The sequence below is a fragment of the Mus musculus genome, chromosome 14, assembly GCF_000001635.26.
Source record: "Mus musculus strain C57BL/6J chromosome 14, GRCm38.p6 C57BL/6J".
NCBI classification, from domain to species: Eukaryota; Metazoa; Chordata; class Mammalia; order Rodentia; family Muridae; genus Mus; species Mus musculus.
In genome coordinates this window covers 43,999,826-44,012,508 of record NC_000080.6, presented here as the reverse complement: position 1 = coordinate 44,012,508, position 12,683 = coordinate 43,999,826, and the positions used below count along the sequence as shown (strand labels likewise).

The 12,683-nt window shown below is 43.0% G+C and overlaps 1 protein-coding gene across 2 annotated transcripts; it reads left to right on the top strand.

The window, feature by feature from the left end:
- Positions 1-1,020: 1,020 nt before the first annotated feature.
- Positions 1,021-10,845, top strand: Ang6 (angiogenin, ribonuclease A family, member 6). 2 transcript variants are annotated; one of them, XM_006519348.1, is made up of 2 exons: positions 1,021-1,042; positions 10,222-10,755. In XM_006519348.1, exon 2 carries the CDS (start codon positions 10,240-10,242, stop codon positions 10,681-10,683), a length of 444 nt encoding a protein of 147 aa, XP_006519411.1. In that variant the 5' UTR covers positions 1,021-1,042; positions 10,222-10,239; the 3' UTR covers positions 10,684-10,755. The 2 variants fall into 2 exon arrangements, with proteins under 2 accessions (XP_006519411.1, NP_001011876.1); NM_001011876.2 differs by lacking the exon at positions 1,021-1,042 and adding an exon at positions 6,091-6,180 and having other exon boundaries at positions 10,222-10,845.
- Positions 10,846-12,683: the final 1,838 nt, after the last annotated feature.

Below are 12,683 nucleotides of genomic sequence, written 5' to 3'. Positions count from 1 at the left end.
AAATTTATTACATTTCAAATTTACATTTCCTGGTTTCCCCTCCAAAAACTCCCTATCTCTCTCCCTCCCCCGGTTACCAACCCACCCACTCCCACTTCCTGGCCCTGGCATTCCTTTATACAGTGGCACAGAACAACCTTCACAGGAAAAATCAGTTACAACTTGTAAAAGCAACTTTGTGCCTACCCAAGACAAGACTATGTTTTCCAAATATGTTATGATTTCATCCTCTACAACCAAACTTGTTCTTGTCCCCACTTCCTCTAGGATCCAGTCCTCTATTTTATTTTTTTTAATTAGGTATTTTCCTCATTTACATTTCCAATGCTATCCCAAAAGTCCCCCATACCCCCCACCCCCCCCTACCCACCCATTCCCACTTTTTGGCCCTGGCGTTCCCCTGTACTGGGAGTGCAAGCTTGTACAACCACTCTGGAAATCAGTCTGGTGGTTTCTCAGAAAATTGGACATGGTACTTCCAGAGGATCCCGCAATACCTCTCCTGGGCATATATCCAGAAGATGTTCCAACTAGAAAGAAAGAAACATGATCCACTATGTTCATAGCAGCCTTATTTATAATAGCCAGAAGCTGGAAAGAACCCAGATGCCCCTCAACAGAGGAATGGATACAAAAAATGTGGTACATTTACACAATGGAGTACTACTCAGCTATTAAAAAGAATGAATTTTTGAAATTCCTAGGCAAATGGTTGGACCTGGAGGGCATTATCCTGAGTGAGGTAATCCAATCACAAAAGAACTCAAGTGATATGTACTCACTGATAAGTGGATATTAGCCCAGAAACTTAGAATACCCACGATATAAGTTACAATTTGCAAAACACATGAAACTCAAAAAGAACTAAGTCCAAAGTGTTGACACTTTGCCCCTTCTTAGAATTGGGAACAAAACACCCATGGAAGGAGTTACAGAGACAAAGTTTGGAGCTGAGACAAAAGGATGGACCATCAAGAGACTGACATATCCAGGGATCCATCCCATAATCAGCCTCCAAACGCTGACATCATTGCATATACTGGTAAGTTTGTGCTGATAGGACCCTGATATAGCAGTCTCTAGTGAGAATTACGCCAGGGCCTAGTAAACACATAAATGGATGCTCACAGTCAGCTATTGGACAGATCACAGGGCCCCCAATGGAGGAGCTAAAAAAATACCCAAGGAGCTAAAGGGATCTGCATCCCTATAGGCGGAACAACATTATGAACTAACCAGTACCCTGGAGCTCTTGACTCTAGCTGCATATGTATCAAAAGATGGCCTAGTCGGCCATCACTGGAAAGAGAGGCCCATTGGACTTGAGATGATATCCTTAAAGTGAACATTGAGCATAATAACCCTGCCGTTTTGGTGAGCTCTGAGGAAGCACAGAAGAACTGGTTAAGAAGAACAGGCCACTATAGTGACCCACAATCCCTAGTCAGAATTTTAGCAGAAAATCTTGAGTACCATCAGTGAACTCGGGGGTTGGAACACCCCCTAAAGGGCAGTGCTGAACTACCTCTCCTCAGACTGAGACTCACTTTTTGTAGTGCCTGAAGCCACCTTGTACAGAAATAAGGAAAAACAACAACAACAACAACAACAACAACAACTTGCAGACGGAAATTGTTAAAGAACTAGTGGGCAGGAGGAATTGGTCAGCAGTTAAAAGCACTTGTTGCATAATCTTGAGGACCAAAGTTCAGATCCCAGCACACATAACAAGTCAGATATCTCCCCCACACCTGTCATCTCTGCTCTAAGCATCAAGGAGACAGGCAGGCCTTCCAGTTTGCTGGCTTCCAGCCGAGTCAAGAGACCATGAGTCTCAGGTTCAAGAGACCTTACCTCAGAAAAATAGGTAGAGTGATAGCAAAGGGTACCTGATGACTTCCTACACATGGACACACACACGTGCACACACACAGGGGCACACACAAACACACACACACGCACTTGCACAAGCACACACACACACAGAGAGAGAGAGAGAGAGAGAGAGAGATGCACTTGCACAGGCACACACACACACACTCACATGCACTTGCACAAGCACACACACACAGACATATGCACTTGCACAGGCACACACACACACACACACACACGTTATTTTAAAAATCCACTGAGCTAGAGAAATGTCTCAGCAGTTAAGGACACTGACTGCCCTTCCAAGAGGACCGAGCATCATGGATTTGTAGCACCACTGTAGCTAACAACCATCTGTAATTCCAGGTCCAGGGAACCAAATCCCTCTTCTGCTATGTGCTGACCCCAGCCACATATATTGTGAATATATCATGTAGGAGAAACAAGCAAGAGCTACAGAGTGAGACCCTCAGGCTGTACCAAATTTTATCTGAAGTCAGGAGATTATGTCAACCCCTAAATTTTCCCAAATGTAGCATTCATGTTGAAAAGTGCAGATTCTGCCAAGGACCAGCCTCAGGTCAGTGAGTATTTTCTGAGACTAGGAGTGTCTGAGAGCAGGAAAAAGAAACCCCTCAAAGTCAAATCGTGGGTCTAAGCTTGCAGCCTGTGTTCTGCTGGAGGAAGCTTTCCAGCCTGCTTTCTCTCTGTTCTGCTTTATTTTCTCCCCTCTGGCAGATCTGATTTCTCTGCAGATCTCTAGACAGCTCTTGAGGTTTCCTTTTGATTATACTTTGAATCAGCATCCAATAACCACAACCCCTTAATTCTTAGGAAACAGGAAGAACATATTTTCTTTTAACATTGCAAAAGAACTCAGAGATCTGCCTGCCTCTCTCGAGCTGAGATGGTAAATTAGCAAGATGGGACCTGAAATTTCTAGTCCTAAAATTACCATTTCTGCCCCACCTTGGACTACTCTTACTTTGTCCTAGCCTGACCTTCAACTCAGGAATGTGCCTGCCTTTGTGTCTTTCTGATCAATCTGGTTTATAGTGTACCTGCCTTTGTTCCTTCACATTCATGAAGGCCCTCATATAAATCATTTTGCATCTTTAATTTTCACATAGTTGAGAAATCATATATGATCACACTCATTTTTTTAGAATTCTTTTCCACAGACTGTAAGGCTGCACTGAACGTCTCAGACTGGACCATTCTGCTAAGGCATTAACCATAACTTTGCCACCCAGACTCATGCTACCTCAGTTCCTTATACAGTCATTAAGGTCAATAGGAAGGACACTGGTCAAGGGAACATGAAAATATGTCCATTATTATACAAACAAGCCTTATGCCATGGCAGGTTTTTTTTAATTGGTAGTTGTTTTATATGAACTAAAATTTCTGAAAGATACAATATTCATGACTGGGGATGTGGCTCAATGGTAGTCTATGTATCATATGTGAGGTCCTGGGTCACCACACACACACACACACACACACACACACACACACACACACACACACAAACACACACACACACACACACACACACAAACTGTTTTTCCTGGCAACTTCATAAACTGCAATTTTTTTAAATACCCATTTCTGTTTCAGTATGTGTCAAGTTGGGCAAATACATTTTACGAAGAGCCCTGGCCTCTTGTCAGGGATGTGAACAGGTTCTAAATCCCCTGAGATGTTGGGTGAGGGGCCAGCAACTTCCAGACAGAGTCCTCATTGCTTAGAGTCTTTGCCTGTTCCCTGGCACTCTGGCATTGCTCTAAAAATGGAATCTGCTGTGTTTGAGCAAGTTAGTGGGTCAGACTAGGGGATTTTGTGTCTGTGTCTGTGTGTGTGCTGTGGGTGAGGTTGAAGTACCTCTGTTTTGTGGTGGTTTATCAAAACAGGGCCACACTGATGTGTCTTCTCTGGCTATGGGAGTTGGCTGATATCCCCCTGGGGATTGATGAGGCCATCTGGGTTTTGCAATGGACTGCCTGCTCTCTTAAAAATGAGAGGTTGATGACTCTAGAACTCAGTCCTTCCACATCTGTATGCTTACACACTGAGCTTTTCGGTGCCAGGTTGGATACCAGTAGAGTGGCCTCACCCTAAAGACCCTGAGTGCTATCCTTCTCTGCACATCTGAAACAGTTTAAGTGTTGGCATTTGTCAGAAAAAAGTTTGTCACTTGTCTAATGGATGCCTGGTCACATGTGGCTAGGTCTCCCTTTCAAGAGATTCTAGTACCCCCAACCAGGCTATAACAGCTAAGTTATCTTATCACATCCCCAGCCTCGTTTTCTTTCAGCTCACAGTTTGGTTGAGTGCAGGAGGGAGAGGGAGCAGACAAGGACAAAGGGGACCTTTAAGCTGGGCTGTGTCTCAACAAAGCTGAAAAGTGTTGAGGTTTGGGCCCTTTCCAAGTCCACATGCCACCCACTCTTCCTCTTCAAGCTGTCAGGCCCAGTTCTTAGGAAGTGTATCCATTGTGATGTGCACATTCTGGGCAGCTTTTGCTTGTTTGCTTGTTTGTTTGTTGAGACAGGCTTTCTCTGCACAGCCTTAGCTGTTCTAGAACTAGCTCTGTAGACCAGGCTGACCTCAAACTCACAGAGATCCACCTGCCTCTGCCTCCCAAGTGCTGGTATTAAGGGTTTGATTTTTAAAGATATTTCACTCCTAGAGTGTACTGTATGGTCATGAACAAAAGCTCATTGGAGAAGGCAAATTAGCTGATTTCAGAACTTTTTGCAGGCAAGAGTAGAACACTTGCGGGTCAATTGCAACAACCCTAAGACCTCATCAGACCCCAGGGGAATTTTCTGCCAGCACCCATAGCCAGAGATTGCTTGGATTAGCGATCAAGTTTTTAAATAACTGCTACCAAATCTTGCATCTCTGAACCTTTAAAAAGAATCCCAGAAAGTTTTTCGTGCTTAGAGGATCTAGATCAGTTGATAAATATCGAAATGAGCAAGCAAATATTCTTCTCTGGAAAGGATCCACCCAATGGAGAGACAGCGAGATTAACTAACTCAAAGGAATGTTGACAGCCTGAAGAAACAGGTTACACCAACCTACATAAATCCAGATCCATCCGGACCATATTGTGGGTCCTTGATTTCAGTATAGTCTTCTCTGAGTGTTCCCAAGTCCAGGTGTGAGAATACCTGCAAGTCAGTGCCCCAAAGCTGCCTGCTTGCATCTTTCCTGCTTTCTGAGGGAGCCCTGTCCCTGCAACTCAGAGAACCTGCCTTGCTGATGGTGTCTGAAGATGCTCAAGTGCTGTATTCCTCCTCCTGCTACAGCGAGTCAGCTGATGCTCTAGTTCATGTGCCCGGACTCACCTCAAACATCCCCAGCACAGTTCCCACACAGTGAGAGATGCTTTGCCCCTGCCTCCACCTCTACTCCTCTGGCAACCTGTAGGTCTATTTTTTTCTACTTTTGCTTTTAGAAATTGGTACAGCTTAAATCATACACAAATATCTACACAATGATGGAGGAAAATCTAGAAATTGACAAAGAGCTAAAATAATGCAATCATGCCCTAGATATAAGATGAATGTATAATAATTTTAAATTATATTATATATATACATACATATGTATATGCATGTATGTTTGTGTACCACACATATGCGATGCCTGGAGAGGACACAACAAAGCATCATTACAGATAGTTGTCAACTGCCATGTGGGTCTGAGAACTAAACCTGAGGAAGTGCCTGCAACCACTGAGCTATCTGTCCAGCCCTGAAGATGTATATGTCAGAACAATTCTCGTAGACTTCTTCACTATCCTGCTGTGTAGTGTCTGGGTATTCAAAGTCTGACCCCGTGGCTTGTCTACTGTTCGATCTTGGCATTACCTCATAAGCAGAGCAGACATCCATAATTCCTTCTGTACATGGTCCCCATAATGCTTAGATGTAGACAGCTTTAAAGAACAGGAGGTTGAGTAGCCATATTTTGTTTTCTGAAGATGAATGGAGGGAAGATGAACCCAGGAAGTACTCCTTTTCTTTCCTGAAAAAAATGTGTGGTTACTATTTGACCCAGGTATGCTCAGGGGAAAGGTGAGTGACTCGTTGTTTGTCCAGGATTCAGGTCTTTGGTTACAAGTCTCTGCCAAAGTAAAGATCCTTAGATAGGTTCTCCCTACCCTGTCACAGGAGCACTATATATTACCAGCCTGTGAGGAGCCTCTAGCTTCACACTGCAGGACTCTGTCTCCAGGAGCACACAGCTAGACTCCCCCCCCACCCCCCGTTGGAGGAAAGCTGGCCAGCTTTTGCAAGATTCTTCCCTGTGGGTGCTCAACTCTCTGCTTCTTTTCCTCTCTGCTCTTTCTAGCAGTTCATCTATTTTAGTGAAACCGATTAACACCCCCCCCCCTTACACTTTCTGGACCCAAACTTGCACAAATTAAAAGGAAACAAGCAAGAGTCAAAATTTAAAATGAAAACAGGTTTCTTTGGGGTGGTATCTGAGGAAAAAAATAATGGGATTTCCAGCAAGGAGATGGAGATATAGGAAGGTTTCTTCAATTGTGGTTAAAAGCCCCCAGAGGCTTAGGGAGCCATTTGCGGAAGGGCATGTGATCTGTCGTGTTTCCTTCCATAACAAGCATGTGGCTTGGCAGGAACAATAAGAAAAACCCCAAGTCTGGTGATGGTGGCCCACATCTTTAATCTCAGCACTGGGGTGGTAGAGGCAGGCAGATCTCTGAGTTCGATACCAGCCTGGTATCTAGAGTGAGTTCTAGTACAGCCAGGGATACACAGAGAAAACCTGTCTCCAAAAAGAAAAATAAAACCCTAAACCAGGAAGTGCTTTCATCAGTACTTTCTCCTTTCTTCTTTCCTTTTAAAAACAAAATATGGATGCTCTTTAAAAACAAAGTGGAACATGAACCAAGATCAAAAGATGGTAGGTTGAGGGAAGAAAGGAGGAAAGGGGAGGAGGAGGAAGACCAGTCATCTGGTGTTCCATCAGCTAGACTGTTGAGAGGATTCACAGAGAATAAACAAAGTAGCAAGAGTATACCTAGGAAAAGGGTGTTTATCACATTGCCACCCCTGCTACAGGTAGTTTGCTATATGTGTATAGGCTACAAAGCACTGCCAACCCAGAGAAAAAGAGGAGGTCCATTCCTGTGAGCACTACCAGGTTAAGAATGGGTAAACTAGTTTGCACAAGTGTTGGAACTATTCCACTGCAGAAATACGAATGACAGTCATTGTTGTGTATGTGACTAAGGTTCAGCACCTTTGGCCATGGCAGATTTACACCTGCACTCCCTAACAATAACACTCTCGCTTGTTTTCTCACAATTATACCTTGCCTGGCTTTGAGGGGAGTTTTACAGTTAAACACACAGTGAGACGGTTTCAAGGGAGTGGACAATAGACACTGGTGGTTGAGGTGTTTTGCTGGAAGTTGCTTCCTCGGTGTTTTAGAGAAACCGTAATGAGAGACTGCATTGAGTGAGTTGGTAAAAATTAATGTGGAATTTCTGCAAATTAGAAACAAGTAACCCCTTTCCTGGTCACATAGGCCTGAGACTTTTCAAAGCCTATGTAGCAAGTGACTTTTTAGCATGAAACACCCCCTGTGTAGTGTTCATGGTGCACAGGCTTGGCTTACCCAGAGATTCTTCAGGTAAGATGTATTTTGGTGAGACTGGACCAAGGTCACCCATCACCGATTTCTTCCAGTTGGTACCTTGTACCATCAACTAAGGTTATATAAATATGCCACTGCAACTCCAGTGTTGCTAGATTTGGCTCCTTAAATCGGTAAAGAATCCATTAGCTTAGTAAGAGCCACAGACTTTCAAAGCTGGAACCCCTCTCATTTATGGATGGTAAAGCAGAGGCCGAACTATCAGAGAGATATTGAGAGCCTGCTGTGAAGCCAGCACTATAATTCAAGTAAAGAATACAGATCCCTCTCAGCTGTAGATTATAGAGCAGCAGGAAATATGGACAGGTAAATGGTTGTTTCCCTAAGATCACATGGTGTGTTTGAAAACAGCAGCCATGAAACCCAATAGCTGGTAAGTATTTGCTTTATGATAGCCTTAGCATTAGATCCTCCACATTATGGGTTTTGCTTTGACTCAGTAGAGCCTTAAACCTCCAGCCTCCTAGATTCCAAGCTATACTCCTGATCCTACACTACTGACCAGATTATAGGCTGAGGGCCAGGACCTCGACCTTCTACACACATCACACACAAACACACTTGCACATGCACATACACCCAAACACACAAGCACGTGCACACCCGCACATGCACATACATGCACATGCTCACACACACAAGGTAAAAGTAAAATGTTCAGACCTACGCATGAGCAAAACACAAAATAAAATCAATGGTTAACTTAATGCAGCTGAAAAACAAAATGCAGGGTTAAAACAAGGCAAAAATTATTTACGGCTGTTTTTCTCTTAAACTAATATTTCCTTAGGCTGGCTGGAAGATGCAACGTTCTTTTATTTATTTATTTACAAACAAGGTCTCTTGTATTCCAGGCTGTCCTTGAACTGGCTATAGAGCCCAAGATGGCCTTGAACCTCCAATTCTCCTGCCTCTACCTCCCTAGAACCACATTAACTAGGTGTGGTAGTTCCTAAGGAAGATCAAGAGTTTGGTCTCAGCCTGGGCTACATAGCAAAACCCTGTCTCAAAGTAAAACAAAACAGAAAATCAAAACATAAAAGTTGATTTTCCCTGTTAAATGTGGGGTCTCTCAAGGTCATCTGATATGATGGGGTTCTGTGTGGAGGTGCAGGTTTCTCAGAAGCCTGTACCATGCTTTCTGGGACCTGAACCTCACCGATTACAATGCTGGCTGGTAGGGATCCTCATGTTTCTACCTCCACAGCACCGGGAATACAAGTGCTTGTCATTGAGCCCTACTTTTTACTTACTTGGCCATTTCCTCCCTGTAGCTGCCTTTTTTTTTTTAAGTTTTTTTTTTAAGTTAAGTGTATGCATGTGTGTCTGTGAGCAGGTATGTCTAAGAGAGTTCCTGTCACCCACAGAGGCCAGAGGCACTAGATCCCTTGGAGTCTGAGTAGCTAGTGGATGTGAGCAGCTTAGTGTGGGTGCTGGGACCGGAACTCAAGCTCTCTGAAGAGTAATATACACTTTTAACTGCTGAGCCATCTCTGCAGCCCCACCATGAAGAGGGTTTTTATGTCTCAGGATGATCTTTTTATATTTTCTCCAAAGAACTAAGGATATGATCAGAAATTGCTTGATATCTCCCTGTTATCTCCCTTTTCTCAAAATTTCAAATTTCCTAAGGGGGGAAAAAACATTTTAAAAGTCCATAAGAGAAGATCGAGCAGTACCACTTTTGGGCATATATTCAGAAGATGCTCCATCCTGTAATAAGAACACATGCTCCACTATGTTCATAGCAGCCTTATTTATAATAGCCAGAAGCTGAAAAGAACCCAGATGTCCCTCAACAGAGGAATGGTTACAGAAAATGTGGTACATTTAACCAATGGAGTACTACTCAGCTATTAAAAACAATGAATTTATGAAATTCTTAGACAAATGAATGGATCAGGATGATATCATCTTGAGTGAGGTAACCCAGTCACAAAAGAACACATATGATATGCACTTAGTGATAATTGGATATTAGCCCAGAAGCTCAGAATACCCAAGATACAATTTTTAAAACACATGAAACTCAAGAAGAAGGAAGACCAAAGTGTGGATACTTCAATCCTTCTTAAAAGGGGGAACAAAATACCCGTAAAATGAGTTACAGAGACAACGTTCAGAGCAGAGACTGAAGGAATGACCATCTAGAGACTGCCCCACCTGGAGATCCATTCCAAAAACAACCACCAAACCCAGACACTAGTGCAGATGTCAACAAGTTTAGCTGACAGGAGCCTGATATAGCTGACTCTTGAGATGCTCTGTCAATGCCTGGCAAATACAGAAGTGGATGCTCACAATCATCCATTGAATCCCTTGGTATATCTTGAAGGTCTTTGCGCCCTAGGATCTAGCACAGTTTTTGGGCCCAATAGGGACTTGGGTTACGTTTGTTATCAAGTTAAATAATAGGTGAATTAAGAATGTATATAGATTTTGTTATACTATGGATGATGGTGAACCTAAGGAATAGAGGAAGATGACTGCACCATGGAGTCAGTTAGGAAGGCCAAGGCAAAGATGGAATTAGGTAGCTGAGGACACTCCTTTAACATGCTCTTTCAGAAAGGAAAGTCTTCACCCACTTAGTCTAAGTTAGAATGTATTTCTATGGCCTAACCACTAATGCTCTTTTGCCCTTGGCAGGAATCACTGTTGGAAGAGATGGTGATGAGCCCAGGTTCCTTGATGTTGGTCTTTGTGCTGAGTCTGGTTGTGATCTCTCCCACTCTGGCTAAGGATAACTACAGGTACATAAAATTCCTGACTCAGCACTATGATGCCAAGCCAACAGGCTGGGATCACAGATACTGTTATCTGTGTATGATGAAGAAAAGAATCCAAGAAACCTTGAAATGCAAAGAAGCCAACACCTTTATCCATGACACCAAGAAAAACATCAAGGCCATCTGTGGAGAGAATGGAGGCCCTTATGGAGCAAACTTTAGAATAAGCAATTCTCCCTTCCAGATCACCACTTGCAATCACTCAGGAGGGTCTCCCAAGCCTCCATGCCAGTACAGAGACTTTAAAGATTTCAGATATATTGTTATTGCCTGTGAAGATGCCTGGCCTGTCCACTTCGATGAGTCTTTTATCAGTCTGTAGACAGCAGGCCCCTGGCACAGGCCTAGCTCTGTGTTCTTTTTATCTCCCCTCACAGCCATGATCACTGGTTCAGCATTCGGTGTCAGTGGCCAGAAAATCTATTATCTGAAACATGCGTCTCCTGATTTATAGTACACAGAAATAAAGATATCTCAAAAACCATTAAGACTCAGTCTGCAAGATCACTAGTTCCCAGTAAATTTAGCTTTTCCTGTTTTCTCTCCTTGCTGTACACCAGGGGGAAGGGGCTGGGGCACAGAGAGATATTCTTTGTTACCTGCTAGTCAGTGGGAGGGTAGATTTCATCTTTCTATGGTGCTGAGGATGATAAATTGATTTATAGACAGGACAGGGAATTTTCAAAAGAGCCAAGTTGCCTATTTAGTAATAGGTCACTAATGGAGCCCTTTGGAAAGGAGTTTAGGATCAAGAGCCAGCACACCAAGGATATCCACCTGCCCTCTCTTCCTGTATAGCCGGAGACTGTCAGCACCTATGGGACAGCACCAGCTTCAGACTGTCATCCTCAGCAACCTAATTCATACTTTTTTTTTTAAAGGTCCTGAACTCTGGCCAAACCTGATTCATAGTTTCACATAGAAATAAATTTCAAGACCAGCCTTCAGGAAGCAGAGTTGGAGACTTTTATCAGTGATATTTCTGACATGGGCTGTGAACAGAAATGTGGTAGACAAGGCATACCCAAATGTGGGTATTGGGTCCCCAACAGAGAGTCATATATAATTGTCTTAATATTAGTCATATGCACAATGCTACTCAAGCCACACATTAAAAGTTCATAAGGAAATCCCTCCGTTTTTCTTTCTCTCTGTCTAAAATATTACTTATTTTATTTTATGTGCATTATCTATTATTATATGTGCTTGTCTGCATGGATGCATGGGCACCACATGTGTGTCTGGTGCCCAGGGAGGACAGAAGAGGTGTTGGAGCCCCTGGAGCTGGAGTGACAGATGGTCATGGTTAGAGCTGGGGTCCAAACCTAGGTCCTCTGCGAGAACAGCAAGTGTTCCTAAGTGCTGAGTCACCTCATGGTCCCTTTTTATCTTTTGATAGGTGGGATCATCGGGTGGCTAGAGAAGTGTCTTGGGTGGAATTATAATTTTCATCTCCTTGAAAAGAAGGTTTCTCCTTTATTTTTGAAAAGTGCAGGCTTACTACTGACAAAGGGGTGGAAGCCTTAAGAAGTTGTTCATTATGATGGAATATTTGCTTGCCAGATTGCCAAGTAAGGGGTTTCTTCCCCTTCTCATAGGCCATCAAATTTCCCTTTTTATCCATTGAGTGTCTCTCTCTGGTCTTAAGCAAGGAATAGTTCTCATGGGATACTCCCAAGGCATTCATTTGTCATAGCTATTTTATTTAAAAATTAAAACTTGTCTATTTTATGTAATTCTCTCATTAATATTTTAGTTTATCGAGTGCTATTTGACAACTGTGTGGTTTTAAGAAAGTTATAGTAAGAATATTTTCTTTCCATTCTGCAACCAAATTTGTTTCAAGTATAAATGCTCTGCATAAGCCTAGCTTGCTGAGTTCTGTCAGATGCACAGGCTCAGTAGGGAATGCCCCATTAGTAAAGGTTTATGAACACATGCCTAGGTATTTTATTTAGAAAACAATTGCTACATGCAAAACCACCAAAATCCTGCTTTCTCTGAGATCAAGCCATAGCCTGTACCCGAGTGAGCCCAGCCTTCATGAGTATTCAGATTTAGGAAGGGTTTGAGAAGTGGGCTCCGGGTCTGTGCTCAGCACAGGAAGAGCCATCTTTACTTCAGAAAACAGGTAGAGGGTTTTCAAATGCCCCTCATTAGAAAAGTTTCCCTAATATGCTTGCCACCAAGACCGATGACCCAAGTTTTATCTGGGGACTCACATGGTAGAAGGAGACAACCTACTCCTACAAATCAATCATCCATCAATCATCAGTCAATCAATCAATCAATCAATCAATCAATCAATCACATGAGTGGATG